Source organism: Seriola lalandi, unplaced genomic scaffold (assembly GCF_002814215.2).
Source record: "Seriola lalandi dorsalis isolate HSWRI2012SDOR001 ecotype SW California unplaced genomic scaffold, Sedor1 jcf7180002055006, whole genome shotgun sequence".
Taxonomy (NCBI): domain Eukaryota; kingdom Metazoa; phylum Chordata; class Actinopteri; order Carangiformes; family Carangidae; genus Seriola; species Seriola lalandi.
Genome location: NW_019525549.1, coordinates 319,171 through 336,146, shown reverse-complemented (window position 1 = coordinate 336,146; position 16,976 = coordinate 319,171). Strand labels below are relative to the sequence as shown.

At 41.5% G+C, this 16,976-nt stretch overlaps 1 protein-coding gene across 1 annotated transcript in view; it reads left to right on the top strand.

Annotated features, from left to right (window-relative positions):
- Positions 1-16,976, top strand: part of tenm3 (teneurin transmembrane protein 3) — a 206,170-nt gene that overhangs the window by 132,079 nt on the left and 57,115 nt on the right. The window contains exons 19-23 of the mRNA XM_087171480.1: positions 1,134-1,266; positions 1,529-1,657; positions 8,277-8,408; positions 8,583-8,718; positions 13,312-13,455. Coding sequence (XP_087027606.1) covers positions 1,134-1,266; positions 1,529-1,657; positions 8,277-8,408; positions 8,583-8,718; positions 13,312-13,455 — 674 coding nt within the window. The remainder of the gene's footprint in view (positions 1-1,133; positions 1,267-1,528; positions 1,658-8,276; positions 8,409-8,582; positions 8,719-13,311; positions 13,456-16,976) is intronic.

Sequence of the window (16,976 nt, the reverse complement as noted above, 5' to 3'; positions counted from 1 at the left end):
CAGCAAAGGCTCGGTCACCATTGGTAACAAGTGGTGATTTTGGAACAGTGAGCAGGGTCCTGCTGGATGATCTCAGGCAGCGGTCAGGCTCATGGGGAGTAAGCAGGTCACAGATGTAGGCAGGAGCCAGACCGTTCAAGGCTTTAAAAACAAGCAGTGAAATGTTAGAAATCAATTCTAAAAGTCAGCCAGGATTGGTCTTGGACGTCATACACACACGACTGGAATCACCATTGCGGAATCCGATTTCTCTCCTACCCCAGACTTATGTTGGAAGCTTGGCTCATTGATTTTAACTGTATAGTGAGAGCAGATGCTGCTTCCTGACTTTTCCCCTTTTTTCTTTTTTTGCTGTGTGTTTGTGTCTGACTGACAGCTCAGTGAGACAGAGACAGGCAAGCTCCTTTTCACAACACGAGCTGTCTGAATTTAACAAATATTCAGTGTTCAGATAGATATAGATAGATAGATAGATAGATAGATAGATAGATAGATACTTTATTTATCCCCTAGGGGAAATCCAGTGATGGTAACTGATTACTTTACACTTCTGCAAGCCGCTTTATGTTAGGTTCAACTTTAGTCAGATTTTGGATGGGTTTATTTTAAATAAGAGGATGGGTCACATGCTCCTACTGAAAGCTTTAACCTAATCGTTACCTAAGCCCCATGTTAGCCCTAACCCTCTGACCCCTCAAACAGCCATTCAAACTTGTTGGGTCCAGCATTTTGGTCCCGGGGCTCCAGGTTTTCAGACCCCGCAAACATAGTAAAACAGGTCCACTGAGAACAAAAGACAAACACATGCTCACACACACCCAACAACACATGGCTATGCATAACATAACCTAGATGACATGCCTTCGCAGCAAACAAACTCGTGGGGAAATGCCTATAAATCCACAGAGGCACAAACACACTCGTAGAATTTAAATGAACAAATCACGACTTCACAGTTCAACATTTAAGAGCCAGTGTACCGTACAGAAGTTACATGCTCCAAGAGTTTTAGAGTAACCTCAGCTCAGTGAGGGAGGTTTAATTCACACTGTTCCTCATCTGACAGCACTACAATTTTACATAGTAATCTACTTTATATAACATATGTATATATTGTTATTGATGTACTGCAGGTTCGACCTCCTGGCCAACGGTGGGGCGTCTCTGACACTGGGTTTTGAGCGTGCTCCGTTCATCACTCAGTACAGAACCGTGTGGGTGCCATGGAACGTCTTCTATGTGATGGACACACTGGTCATGAAGAAGGTGAGTGGTGTCACTGCTGTCTGTCTACATACTTGTCTGTCACGGACTGATGACTGGTGACTGCCTGACTGAAACTACGCTTTGAAATGTTCCAGTTTACTTAAAACTCCAGATAGACTCGCTGTGGTCTGATGTTTTTCATGACAAATACACTATCTGACTGACACCGACTCACCGGCTAAAGTGACAGGTCAGTGTTTCACAGTCAGTGAGCTGATGAATGAAAAGACTAACTGGCACATGTTACATCTGGCTGTTTCAGGAGGAGAATGACATTCCCAGCTGTGACCTGAGTGGTTTCATCAGACCCAGCCCTGTCATTGTTGCTTCTCCTCTGTCCACATTTTACAGATGTTCACCTGAGGACGGCCCCATCATTCCTGAAACACAGGTAAGAAATACCACAGGGGTATGTATCAGTGTCAAAGTCATGCAGTGAAATAGTGTCAGTGTTCAGCTGACATCAGAGCGGGAATCCGGGGCCCCCTCCCGGAGCCAGACCTGGGAGGGGAGCTTGTCGGCGAGCGTCTGGTGGCCGGGCCTTAAATTCTAGGGCCTGGTTGGGCTCAGCACGAAATGGAACATCCACCAGCAGGGATGGACATTGGGGTAGGGTGCAATTTAGACCGGTTGGCAGGAGTAGGGTGAGGAGCTTGGACAACTGGACGGAGCTCAGAGTAGAGTCGCTGCTCTTTCATGTCGAAAGGAGCCAGTCGAGGTGGCTCGGGCATCTGTTTAGCATGCCTCCTGGGCGCCTTCCTTTGGAGGTTTTCTGGGCACATGTAACTGGTAGGAAGCCTCGGGGTCGACCCAGCATTCACTTGAGGGATTATATATCTCATCTGGCCTGAGACCACCTCAGGATCCACCAGGAGCAGATGGAAAGCATTGCTGGAGGGAGGGATGTCTCAAACCTCCTGCTCAGCCTGCTGCCACTGTGAGCCGACCCCGGAAAGCAGAAGAAAATGGATGGATGGATGTTGTAGGAATATAAGAACCATGTTGATGGGACACTGAGCCTTAGTGTCTCAAAAATAAGTTGGCAAAATAAAGTAAGTGAACCATGTAGAATTACCCTTTCCAGCACCCTTTCCAGCACCCTAGCCCCTAGCATAAGCAGTGTGATACCTACCCCCGTTTTTTAAATATGGGAAGCACCACCCTGGTCTGCCAGTCCACAGGCACTGTCCCCGAACTCTGTGCGGAATTGCAGAGGCATACCAGTTGAGACAGCCTAACGATGTCTTGGTGCTTCAGCATCTCATAGCGACTCTCATCCATACCTGGCACGCTGCCCATGAGGAGCATCTTGACTTCCTCAGAGACATCTGTCTTAAAACTCCTCCCCCTCAGAGGACATGTTGGTCTGTGTTCTTTACACCATCCTTTCCTGACTTGTCTGATGGTTTGCCAGAACTTCCTTGAGGCTTCCTTCCAAAGGTTCTCAAACCCTCCCACATCCAGCAGATGCTTCAGGAGACTCGTAAACCAACCAAGCCCAAAAGGTCTCCTCCTTTAGCTTGGCCGCCTCCTTCACCATTGGTGTCAACCAGTGGGCTCTCAGGTTGCCACCATGACAGAACATGGCAATAACAAAAAAAAGTGAAGGGCTGATCAGCTGGTCATTTGGGGCCACAGTCCTTCAAAGTGTTTAAGTAAATGAATAATTAAACACCAATGTAGCATTTCTAATTGTAATTTTATAGAGCTGGAGTGGTTGTTGATATAATGTTGAATATCAGTTGAACATTTGCTGTTTTTTTAAATTCGTGTGTTTTCTGCTTTTCTCTGTTTTATATTATTGACGAAAACGTCAACTGGGACTCTGTGATGGGCATTTTTTCTGACATTATATAGACAAATCAATTCAGAAAGTAGATTCCTACATAATGAAATAATTGCTGTCAAATGATGAAAATAAAGAAACATTTTGAAGGGCAAATGAAAAGACAAAACAAAAACAAATAACTTATTTTTTAACTTCACATTACTCACATTAGTGCCATCAACACCACTGATATATATATATATATATATATAAACATACTACCACAGCTCTGCAGTGATTGTTTTTATATGAAACTAGCGTTTGTGCTTACACACACAGAGCTCCACCCGAGGTACCGCCTCTTATGGGGCAACTGAGGCTCATCATGTAGGAATGCTGTAATTGCTTACACATTACACCATGTTATCTTTGTGTGGTGTGTGTCAAAGAAAGGGAAAAAAAGAGATGGAGAAAGAGGTATATTGGCTGTGTCTCTCGTGCATGCAAAGGAGATTGAGAGTGGAATACAAAGAGAAGCAGTGGTGTGTGTGTGTGTGTGTGTGTGTGTGTGTGTGTGTGTGTGTGTGTGTGTGTGTGTGTGTGTGTGTGGTTCTTCATCACACTCACACCATTGTGTGAACCAGTCCACAGAGGAAATGAAACAGATGACAGAACTCAATGTGTGTTTTTATATTTTTTACAAGCCTGAACCAGCGCTCCATAATTATTTTTTATATGACAAGCCTGTGCATGAGGCTTTTTGACCGTCAACAGGGTAAGATGGTGTTCACGAAAAGAAAAGTGTGCGCAATGTGTGTGCGGCAAGTATGTGTGTGTGTCTGTGTGTGTTAAGTGCAGATCAAAAGCAAGTGAATGGAAAGCTGCTACTTAGCTTTTGGTGGAGCTGAGTCCATTAGAGAGGAGGGCAGTGGAAAGGGCAGTCTTAAAGGGGATGTAATGGATCTGTAATGAACACTAAATGCGCAGCTAATGAAAAGGCAATAGTGCAGTTGAAAAATATAACACCGGAACAGTCCGAATGGATCATTCCCTGAGGAGCTTTTTTTATATATATATATATTCTTTTTGAAAGCAAATAGAGAAAGAAAGAGGGAGGGAAAGTCAGATGCTGTGGCTCAGTTCTCCGTGAATTCATTACTGTTTGTGTTGTATTTTAACAATAATGACCCCTGACGCATGTGGCGATGCATTCACGCCGTTACAGAGTACAAAGTGAAAGACAGCCTGACTGTCAGCAGCAGCCCCTCACTGGTAGAGGACCTTAACATGTTCTTTCCCCGCTTCGACAGAAGTAACAACAGTAGGGAAAGGGATAGACCGTGGACTGACACTGGACAGTAATGAGGTCAGTGGGGCGCTGCACAGCGGCAACGCAAGGAAAGCAACTGGAAATGATGGTGTTCCAGGGCGGGTGCTTTGGGCATACACCAGTCAGTTAGAGGAGGTCTTCATCAACATTTTCAACCTCTCACTGACATATGCTGTTGTCCCAACATGCCTCAAATCGACAACCACCCTGAATGCTGTATGCACACAACAGTTTTGCAATTGGACACTGGATTCTCATGACCAACCACCTCCATAGTGTCAGGATAGGAAAACATACATCCTCCACCCTCACACAGAAAACTGGTGTTCCACAAAGATGTGTGCTGAACCCTTTCCTGTATGCCCTTCTTAACAAATACCATCATTAAGTTTGCTGATGGCACGATTCATGGGCCTAACTGTGAGTCAGCATACATGGAGAAGGTGTGAAACCGGACTTCCTGGTGTTCTTCCAACATTCTCATTTACTACAATAAGAAAAAGGATCAACAGATCCTGGCCCAGTGGACATTGATGGCGAGGTGGTGGAGAGAGTCTCTACTTTTGAATTCCCACATCAGTGGAGACTTCTCCTGGGCCATACACACCTCCACTGTCACTGGGAAGGCACAACAAAGCCTCTACCTTCTAACCAAACTGAGAAGAGCCAGTTCACAGTTGAGAGTGCCTTGTTAACAACTTCTGAATGCTGCCGGCTCAGTTGTCCAACCACCATCAATGCACCACCCAAGGGTGCAGGTTTTGGTCTCAACATTGGTAGGGACCCAATAACCCAACCACCCTCCAAAACTAAGAGGACTTTTTTAATGCTGTCAACCACATGGTTTAGTAACATATGAGATCTGAATTAACATTCAGAAATGTATTTATATTTAGATACATCTATGAAGTATCAGATCAAAGACTAAAACTTTGGGAAATTATCATGTGTTATAATAATTTACAAGTTAGTATAGGTGGACTACACTTAAGATAAATATAAGTTAGTAATTTACAATCAATCCATATTAGTGTATAATTAAGCACACTGTCATTTTAAAATCTCCCCTAAATCCCTGAAGATGCACCTCTTTCCTCTTCAGCCTCCTCTACTTCTCTGGTCTGCTGCTGTTCCAGCAGACAAAATAATTCCTCCAAGATGATCAACAACTGTCTAAAACTATCTTAATAAAATCTGAACATTATAACCTTCATGAAGGAGGATTTACTGCAGAACTGTTGTTAGACTACATCAGTTTTAGCTGGATGTTTGTAATAAATTGTAAAAGTGTAAATTAGTAATTATCAGTTGTATGCACAGGCTGCAAAGAGCCTGACTGGCATTAATTGGTTGATTTCGATGCTGTTCTCACCTGGGAACTGATTCACCTGGCTGCCTAAAGATGCCCTTTGATTTAATAAAGTTTTATTATATAGTACCTTAAACACATGTGAGGTAAAACATGTTATATGGTGATAACAATATATAATATATAACACACACAAGCACATTGACAATGGACCCGTCTGTCGATTGGCTAAAAACAACAACTCATAGCTGTTTATTTGCATATAAAGCAAAGAAGTGAGATACGATGACAAGTGGTTAATTGAGACCCACGTGGAAATGCATTTTAAATCCAGGTGTGAAATGACGTAATTATATATTTGACCACTGGTGATCGGATCACTGAAGACACATGCTAATACCAGGTCTGAACAGGGCCACTGATTCAGCAGTTTGTTTACATGCTGTTCAGATGTGCTAGTTACTTTAGCTTAGCAGTTAGCGATAGCTTCTTTCTCTCTGATTCTTTCATGATCATATCCAAGGAGCTTACAGAGCTGGATAGGTGGCAGCAGTTCTACCATTATATTCTTATTTTACCACCAAACTAATGTCGAGCAAGCACGAATGCTGAATTAGAAAATCTGTGCAGCAAAATAAATTTCATCACTAACATAGTCTTCTCAAACAGCACAATCATAAAGGCCCCCCGGCTTCCAATGGGTACTCTGTTTGAAGTAAATCCCTCTGTGCCACCAGCAGCTACCATGCCTGGATGCCATTGTTCTTTTCCCTGTTCGTCTATGAGCGTGTTCTTCACACTCCTGTCTCTCATGTCTGCAGCACTGACAGACTGCTCCTCCCCATCATAAAGTACACTAAATACTATTATTCATCTGTCGCATGTTTAATACTGTAGCCCTGTATCAACCGTTGGTGCCAGGATGTCTGACCAGCTTTCCCACAAGTTGTTTCGGTGTATTAACGTATGGCACCATAACTACTGTGGGCAATATGGCCTAAACGTTAGAGAAGCAAGCTCGTGGCTGGAAGGTTGCAAGTTCACGTTTCTTAATCCGCGGATGGCACACCTGAATCCTCTCATCTAAACCCCCCAAAACGGTCCGATTGGTGCAAAATATCTGGTTTCACGTCCGTGTTAAGACGCCATATATGTGCATCTTAAGGCGTTTGGACCATCACTGCTTCCATGCTATTAGTACCCACCCCTTTTTGAAGGAGGGGCTACGTTTCATATACGGGAATAAACAGGAAAACACTCGCCGGTCATCAGAAAGGATCTTAAACAGTTAACAACAACAGGTTGCCATTTGTGCTCTAATACTGCTATCTAGTGGACACATTGAAGTTACATTTTTCTCAATAAGTAGTAGCCTATAAAAAATGCAGATATTAATAATGTCAATATTATATAATTGTTAGATAAAGATAGCTAGCTAGCTAAAGATAAAAAAAAACAGGTCTATCTGAACTGGTCTATCTAACATCCCCTGTCACCAGGCGGGCTCTCTGGCTAGCTCCTGATATGTGTCATTCATGGAACACACATTCTTCTCATTTGAAACAGCAGCCCAAAGAGGCTCAGTTATTAGTTTGTCAATCAGCCCCAATGCCCTGCAACCTGCAAGAAAATGAGAAGCGCCAGTATCATCGTTCAGAGCTTGAGCAAGCTTGTTCCCTGCCCCGTGCGCAGCTGTGAATGCAGTGAGATCGCTGCTGAGGAAGCACACACCAGCAGCATTGTGGAATGTGACACACACACACACACACAGCACTGAAGCTGCTGCTGCTCTGCTAACGTGCTGCTCTTCATGTGCAGACACGGTGCTGTTTGTGGTATTTTCTGAAAGGTCCATATGTGAAAGTATCAAAGTCAACCTTGCAGGTGTTAGTTTCTGAGAGAGGAGATCTAAAACTACATTGAGATGGTTTTTTGGTTCTTAAACCACAAATATATCTTCTTATTGATATAAAAATCTTCTAATAAAACGTAGGAGAAGTGTAAAATATGTGACCTTTAATCATTTTGTTAGAGATACACAATTTGTCCTGTTAGTATTTTCAGCATCAAAGTGAATTCAAGTCTTTTTATTCAAATTTATTTGGTCATGTTTTTACTTTCATGATAAAATGACGTGAGTATATTCATTATTGTAGACCACCAGGGAATTCAGTGTGCACACAGCTGTTTTGTCAGAGCCTGATCATTGTCTCAGGAATGATTAAAAAGGGGTTATTTTGCACAGACCTGTTCAGATCTAGAGCTATGTATTTAAGGCTGGTGAATCTAACATCTTCTGATTAGACAATTAATTTTGTAAAGCATCAGTGTTTAAAATTTGACTTATAGTCATATTAACCAGTTCTACTACAGAAATATCTCTGTATTGAGTTGGAAAGAAGCCATGATCTTAAGTATGCACACCTGTCGTGAGTCTGGATGGTTTGATGTTTGTTTTTCTCTCACTACAAAGACTTCTAGTGGCACTATGAAGCTGTGTGCTCTTTATCTCTGCATTCCTTATGAATAAGATGCTTCGGATACCAACTGGGACAGTGAAATAGGTGCTGATTTGTTTTTTCTGTCATTTTATCCATCTGCAGGTTTTACAAGAAGAAACCTCAATACCAGGCAGTGATCTAAACCTGATCTACCTGAGCTCCAGAGCTGCGGGATATAAACCAGTCCTCAAAGTCACCATGACCCAGTCATCAATACCGTTCAACCTGATGAAGGTGAGACATTTAATATATGATACAATTTTAAATGTCCTCAAAACCACTATGATGTTCTACTTCAGATCAGTACAGAATGCCTCAGTCAGCTAGTCAGCATCAGTACCTGATATCAGTGCAACCCTAACCTGAACTACCATTTAGTGACCTTTGTGTGTGTTGCTGTTTCTCCAGGTACACCTGATGGTGGCGGTGGTGGGTCGCCTCTTCCAGAAATGGTTCCCTGCCCAGCCAAACCTATCCTACACCTTCATCTGGGACAAGACAGATGCCTATGGCCAACGTGTCTATGGACTATCAGAGGCAGTTGGTGAGTTTGCTACTAAGTATCAAAGCTAAACAGAAAATAATGTTTTTAAAGAGATGTGAAAAATGTATGGAACATTATTCCAAAGTCGCGGAACAACACCATTTAAAGCATGACAACTTTGACAATTTTCAAATTCGAACCTGAAGCAGACACAATTGATCCTAAGGATGATGGGCAGCCAAGCTAAACTGCTGTAATGTGAGATGTGCAGTATATGTTTCTGAAAAGCCACACAACAGAGATCTGTGGTTAAGAATACTAGGTTTCCTTTTACAACACAACAGAAATGACAACAGAAACTTGTGTTGTGCTGTATTTTTTATATGGTAGAATGAGGGCAGAAGCCTGGAGGTTAAGTGGTGTTGTGACAAAAAAAAAGGTCACTGTTTGAATCCTTGGACTTCTGAGGATAATATGGCTAAGGACATGAAACGAGTACTCTCCCCCTCATGAAAAGCTTTTGAAGATGCAGCTGGTGAGCTCAGTGAGCAGCAGCACTGTGGAAAGCTGTTGTTGGACTGCACAGCCACAAGTGTCAATCCATGCTTTCACCTATCTGTGTACCTGCATTCATTTGGAGTTTTGTCTGTGTGTGTGTATCTGCAATATGCAATTAAACACATGAGCAGTTGGAGGAATACAGTATATGCGTACAGCACATATACAAATACACTGTTCCTGCTACGATTTGTCGCTGTAAATTATACAAGAGCAGTACTCAAGTGTAACAGCAGGGGGCAGCAGCGTCCAGTCTGCAGAGTAGAGAAGAAGAAGAAGTAGACTTCAACCAATCATAGTGCAGGGTTCAGTCCTCCCTCTGGCTGCTTCCTCAGGTGAGGGCGGGGCTTCAGCCCCTCTGTAAAGGTGAATGGGCTGGGCTGGATGTGATGTGGGAAGTTGACATTGTGAATTAAGTTAATGCAGACCTGACAAACCTGTCAAAATATTTAACGTTGTTAACTTTAGCCTAACGCTACGTAATTTTCAAGCTAGCTAGTTACCAGGCAATTAAAGTTATTATATGTAACTTTTCCACATTAAATTGTCTAAAAATGACTAGACCTGTGTTATATGCATTCACTTTTTACACCTTTCAACTATATATTTGAACCAAATGAAGGGTGTTAGTTATGGGATGTCTGGATCTGAAGTTATCAGAGAAACAAGCTGAGGAAATGTTAGACAGCTCAGCTCCCAGCTGCTGGAGACGTCCTGTCCTGTGTCACTGAAAAGTAAACTGCTTTGTGGGTGTTTCTACTGGTTTTAATCCCCTGGTGTGTTTGTTATGGAGAGGAGGACACCTCTGTGGATGATTCAGCTGCTGGTAAAAACCTGCTGAACGTCTGCTTCATAAGTTATAGAGAAACAATCAGAACAAAGGTTAGCATCAATCTCAGCTCCAACTCTTCCCTGAATCTCTGTCCTCCGCACAGAGACAGGGACACTGACAGGGAGAGACTGAGCTTTTTACATCATAACATAAGTTTCTGTTCTGTAATTACATCCATTTTTATTAAATAATTGAATGAAATTCACTTTAGTTTGTCGGTTTGTATAAACACACCAATCAAACAATAAAATATTAATCATGAACTTTTGACTTTAACTGTATATTATAATGTAACACAGTGAGTAATTGACATTTTAGAAAAACATGGTCAAAGTTCAGAAACTTGAGGTGAAACAGCTGACTGTTCCTAAACACTATTACGGGACTCAAAATATTTTTGCAAGGCTGGCAGGTCTGTTGATGGCACACTCTGCACTTGTTGTCACTGCTGCTTCAGAGTTAACCATATAGTAATCTCAGGTGTCACCTTTATGTTTACATTATGCAGTATTCTCAAGAAACGTAACATCAGGTGTCAACCAGTGATAAATCCGCTCTGTTCTGCCCCCTAGTGGATACATGTTTTTGTCCTTTATTCCGTAGTAAAGCATAGAGACGATGCTGCTTGCACCACAAGTCACCATAACTGTTAACCTCTCTGTAACCCAGAGGTGAAAGTGACAAGACACTGTGGGAATCATTGGAAATGATGCTAATAGAAGTATCATTCTCTATCAGAGGTGGAGATAAAAGGTAAACAACAATTAAAATGCACCAATTCATCACATAATAACTCCTGGTATTAAAGTTTGACAACATACTGTGCACAGTAGCTGTAAAGAGGCGGGGGATTTTCTCCTGAACATATATAAAGCTGGAGACAGCCACAGCTAAGTTCAAATAGGTTTTGGAGAAAAGCTTTAACAGGGACATAATGGGCATGCTAACCCCTCTGACACCTTTATGAGGGACCAGCAGACATACTTTTCAGTGAGTTATTACTTAAGGTAGCCCGGCTTAATGGGGTGAACATAAAAACAATTTACTGCTATGTTTTGTAACACTTTTGAAATTGGTGCTCATAAGTTATAATAAGATAGGGTTAACATGAGAATATTTGTAGCACATGTCCGGCAACTGCTGAAATAAAAGCTGAGACATAAATGTAGAGGTTGAACTCATCAGGAGGCAACTGCCACACTGCATCTATCTATCTGTCATCTCCATTGACTTTGTATACTGAAGTGTGTACAATACATACTCTATACAAGAAAGGAGACCCAACAAAAGAGCAATTTGCAATGTCATTAAAATGTTTATTGATTGAAAACTGTGTCATTTTACAAATTCCCTGCAAAGTGTACAAAATGTGCTTTAGTAGCTGATCAGACAGCGCAAAGGACATTGTAAGAAGTCAGCCTCTATGGACGGCGTCCAAGAAGAAAACCATTGCTCACAAAACTGCACGATTAAACCGAAGCAGCACATCAAACCAAAACAGATTTGTTATTATCACATGTAGTCCAGCATGTTTTGACGTGGACCCGGCCAGGACCACCACAGTGACTGCAGAGGGAAACATGGAGGTGGCAGTGTGCTGACATGGGGCTGCATGAGTGCAAACTATAGGTCTCTCTGAGTAGTCATCCCGTCACCATGAGACAATGTGATATAACGATGGTGTCACAGGCCCAGACAGTGATTAATAACAGACACAGCAGGATAGATGATTCAAATTCAAATAAGCTTTGTTAGCATGACAGACGATTAGCAGTATATAATATAGATGATCTCTGCCATGGATGGCGTGGAAGCATATCTGCTGCCTGCGCTCCTCTGCGATGAAAAGCCAAGCAGAGCACGTCAAACAAACGTTGGCAATTACAGCAACATTGGTAAATAGTCACACGGTCAAAATGATTGACAGCTGCACATGTTGGCATATGAGAAATAAAGAAACAAAAAGTCAAAGTCAAATCTAAACCTTAAAGCAGCTATAATTCACATTTTCATTTTAACACTATCAAAAGCAGAGAATGAACATCCAAACCTGCGGCTCCCCTCAGCTTTACTGAGCTTTAGTAGCTTGAGTTTGAGCTCAAATGAAAATGCCACATAGACACAGTTATTGGTGAACATAGTGGAGAATTCAGCAACTGATGAACCAGATGTGATGTCAGTTATTTTTCACTGCCCCAAACTGGACAAAAATGTGAGTTATTGCAGGTTTTAAAGAACAGTTGTCTTCTTAAATCAGCATGTGGAAACCTGTAAAAAACTCCTGCAGACCAGAACACACCAGCCCTTCCTCCATTCAATCAGCTCCTTGTCATTCATTTTTCTGCTGATGAAACTCCATAATAATTAAAATGACACAACAACACACAGCGGCAGGAAGCAGAGCTGCAGTGAGTTTTGTTGAAATGTTGTGCTAAATGATTAAATGAATAAAAACGGGGCACACACAATGAGGATGGGAGCTATTTATACCATGTGCAGATGAAAATTGTCACTTAATTGAGGAAAAGCCAGAATGTGTGTGCAAAAATGTTGTTGTGCAAATGTTTCAATGCTTCATTTTATCCTCTGGGGTTCTTTCTTATTTCTGTTTTTTACATAATTATAAGATGGACAGACATGTAGATGACAACAAAATGAAACAGTTATAGAGACGTAAAAATGATAAGAATACAATGCGTATGGTATGAGTCTCTAATGTGTGTGTGTGTGTGTGTGTGTGTGTTTTGATGTTGATATTAGAGGTTATCATATATCTGTGTTCTGTGATCCTGAGTAGACTGGTTTTTGGGTAGAGAGTGCGTATGTATGTATGTATGTATGTATGTATGTATGAGGAGAGGGTGAAAGAGGAAGTATTGTAGTGTTATTGCTTGAGCATAATCACCTTTTTAACTAAAATTTATTCTGATTGATCTAGTAACCATTAATGATATTTTTGTGTTTCATCCTTGATGTTAGCGTTGTACCTCATAGAGATGGTTTCTGAGTGCAAAGTCGAAACATCTGTGTGTGTGTGTGTGTGTGTGTGTGTGTGTGTGTGTGTGTGTGTGTGAGAACTGGCCAGGAGCAGGAGTCAGAGGATGTTAGAAAAGCAGACAGATCAGGTTAACGCCGTGGTTCACTGTGTTTTCAAACCTGTTGTCTGTTTGCTCTGGTCTGAATCCTGTTTGGTTTGGTTTGAAGTAAGTGCAATCAAAGAAGAGAGCTGAATAACTGGCCTTTGTCCTGTGTGTGTCTAACAGTGTCGGTGGGGTTTGAATACGAGTCCTGCCTGGACCTCATCCTGTGGGAGAAGAGAACAGCCATTTTACAAGGCTATGAGTTGGATGCTTCCAACATGGGAGGGTGGACCCTGGATAAACATCACATCCTGGACGTACAAAACGGTAAGTGACAAAACCTGCACTGTCCAACTGCAGCTACATGTTCATATACTCTCATATAGCGTCTACAGTGCAAGATGATGAAACTGATGCTGTTATGTTGTTGTTTTTAGTTTACTAAGCCTAATACTTGTATGTATATCTGACAATCGAGGTTTAGACGTTAACTTTGCACTGAAAGTAATATACATATTCTCTCTCTCTCTCTCTCTCTCTCTCTCTCTCTCTTTCTCTCCCCACATCATTAACTGGTTAATTACGTGTCCAAGAGTAAGAGGACAAAGCTAATTGCAGTTTAAAAGTATGTTAATCTCAGCAGTTGTCAGACTGATTGTCGTCATGCAGGCTTTGGTTGACAGAACAGACGAAAAGAGTGTGTGTGTGTGTGTGTGTGTGTGTGTGTGTGTGTGTGTGTGCGCTCATGTGAGAGAGAGAGAGTTCCTTATTGGCCTCTTGGATTTGCTCCAGCTGCCCAGTGGTGTTTTTGGTCTTTCATCTCTCTCTCTCTCTCTCTCTCTCTCTCTTTCTCTCTCTCACACATGCACATTTTTGGTTTCTCACCAACACCATCATTTTAGACCTTCATTCATCTCTCCTTGCCTCCTCCCATGCCATCACTCCTCTCTTTGCTTGCTTGTTTTTGTCTTGCAGTGCATTAACATATTATCTTTTATTACCAGTGTGGCTGGTGTTGTTTTCACCTTGTGAGTCTGTGTGTGTGTGTGTGTCATCGTGAATGTGGTCCTGGTGACACCTACTGCAGCGGGACCTACCACAGAGGAGGTTCTGAAGACTTTGGCAGGATGTGTCTGTGGACAGATTTTTGTCACAGTTATGGTGTCACAACCTGCAAGATACAGTCACTAATCTTCACACGGGTGTGGTTGAGATCAAAATGAAGGCCAAGTTCAAAGATGGGTGAGGTCTAACCTATTAATACTGAGAACTCATGTAATAATATAGTATTAACTACTGAGGCTGGTGTGCCACAGCTGGTGTGATTCCATCATAAGATGGTCTCTAAGTCTTTTTACTCTTACTTTGAACATGTGATCAGAAAAGTCAAAACCTACAGTAACATTTCACTGGTTGAATAATCCTCATTACGTTTGTACTGGTCTTGAGTTTAGAAACAACACCTTGGCAGTACTGCTGTCCACATCAATGAAGATTTAAACAAATGTAATATAATACAATAAAAACAATAAAAACCACAATAAAATGCTCCATGTAGAAATCCAGAGTTGCCACTTTGATTTTAGATAATCCAATGAAACCTGAGAGTTGAAATACGATGACTGAATATTTTACATTGCAGCCTGAAGGTACATCAGATTACATTTCTGGGAAGTGGGAAAATCTCATATGTTGTAATGTAGCCCTCAGTGCGCCACTTACTGCTGATGTTAAACTGAATTTGTTTATCTCGATTTCTCAAGGAAAAGAAAGAAGCCATGTAATTGGAACTGTCGCTCCACCTCTGTCTCTGTTCCCTAAATTCATTATTAAAGGCAAACGATCGTCACTGCCACAGAATGTCGCAGTAGACCACCTGCATGTCAGACCCCCCCCCCGTCAGGGCTAGCAGTGCTGTGGGATAATGGTTTGCTAGCATTGCGATGCTGGCCAAAAAGCGATGGCAACATTTGACATGTAACTTGTCCGTCTGTGCTCTGGTCTCATCTCTGTCTTTGTCGGAGGCCGTGGTTTTGTGGTTTCTTCTTCCGTGGAGGAAATTCTGGAAAGTCACTTTATTTTAGTAGTCTATGTAACCCGTTTTACAAACGAATTATACAATAATTAATTATTTAAAGTAATTATAAAATCTGAAACCCGACACTTCAATTACAAGTAAAATATAATTATTATACTGTATATTGATCAGCTGCTTTTGTCATCTGAAGACTGAAAAGAGAACAGTTTCCATTCACATAGCCAACCTTTCAGGAACTGGGATATATAAGCATACATACATACTTAAATGTATTTTTCCAGCTTTTATCTAACCCCCCCCCCCCCCCCCCCTATTCCTCTTTCTCCCTTCCTTGCCGTCCTCTATCTGTCACCCCATCCATCACATTGCTATTCATCCCTCTCTCCCTGCAGTCCTCTTGGGCTTTCAACACCTTGTCACCTGATTCAGTGTGTGTGTGTGTGTGTGTGTGTGTGTGTGTGTGTGTGTGTGTGTGTGTGTGTGTGTATGTGTGTGTTTAAAATGCACATGTGATATGTGATTTTCTGTCTGTATGCATACAGCTCTCTGTGGGTGTGATTTTCTGTCTTGAAGGGACAGAATCGCAACATACAAAGTGTGTTTGTTCCTCTGAGACTAAAATACAGTGTATGGACATTAGAATAATCTTGTCTGTGTTGAAAGAGAGAGAGAAAGAGAGAGAGAGCATCAAACAATCCTTTGCAGTGTTTTCTTTGTAGTTTCTCTCATAGCTCCACTACAGTAGTGATATTGATGGGGTAAAGTAATAGATTTGGAAAATACACGGCGCATGTATGTTTGTGTCTAACGGTCTGACAGTGAGGCCAGTGATGTCATTGTTTCTTGTTCTGTGTTTTCATGTTTTCATAGGGAAGAGCTGCTGCTACACTGAATGTCTCAAATTTGACTTTTTATCTTTTTATCTACGGATAAAGATGGCAGCTGGGAGACATGTCCAGCGTTTAGTTTGTACATCAGCTGGTGCAGGAGCACAGAGAGGGACTATCATTCTCATGTTTATATAGTAACATGAGAATAGGTGCTGGTGTCAGTGTGGGAGCTGCTGTAAAAATGAACAAATGAAGCCCTGTGAAACAAAGCTGTATTCACTTTCTATTGTACCACCGTTCCTTCCTGGGTTATATTATATTATTTTAGATTAGATTATATTAGATTATAATAGATTAGATTAGATTATAATAGATTAGGTTAGATTATAGTAGATTAGATTAGATTAGATTAGATTTTAATAGACTAGATTAGATTTAATTAAATTAAATTAAATTGAATTAAATTAAATTAAATTAAACTAAATTAGATTAGATTACATTAGATTACATTAGATTAAATTAGATTAGAACCCTGCAAGGTTCTGGGTTTGCACATGTTGGCTGGCCGGGGGCTTTCCCCGTGCCTCAGTAGGTTTCCTCCAGGCACTCCATTTCCTCCCACAGTCTAAAGATGTTAGACTGAACATCTCTATATTTTAGCTAATTGTGGGATATTATCAGTTGTGTTTTCTGTTTTGTGTTGTTTTGGCCATTGCCTGTTTTAATTACATTACACATGTAAAAGCCCAACTAAGGACAGGAGTGGAGAATTAGCAACAGCTATAAACTCTTTGTGCAACACATTAGTTCTTCTTAATTTATAGTTCATCTTAAATGCAATGTCCCTATCAAATAAATAAACTAAACTAAAACTAATGCAGGTTAGGATCAGTGACGACCCTAATCTGCCCATAGGTGTGACGTTGTGTCAGCCCTGTGATAGACTGGCAGCACGTAGGCACAAGAGTTACAGCTGATGC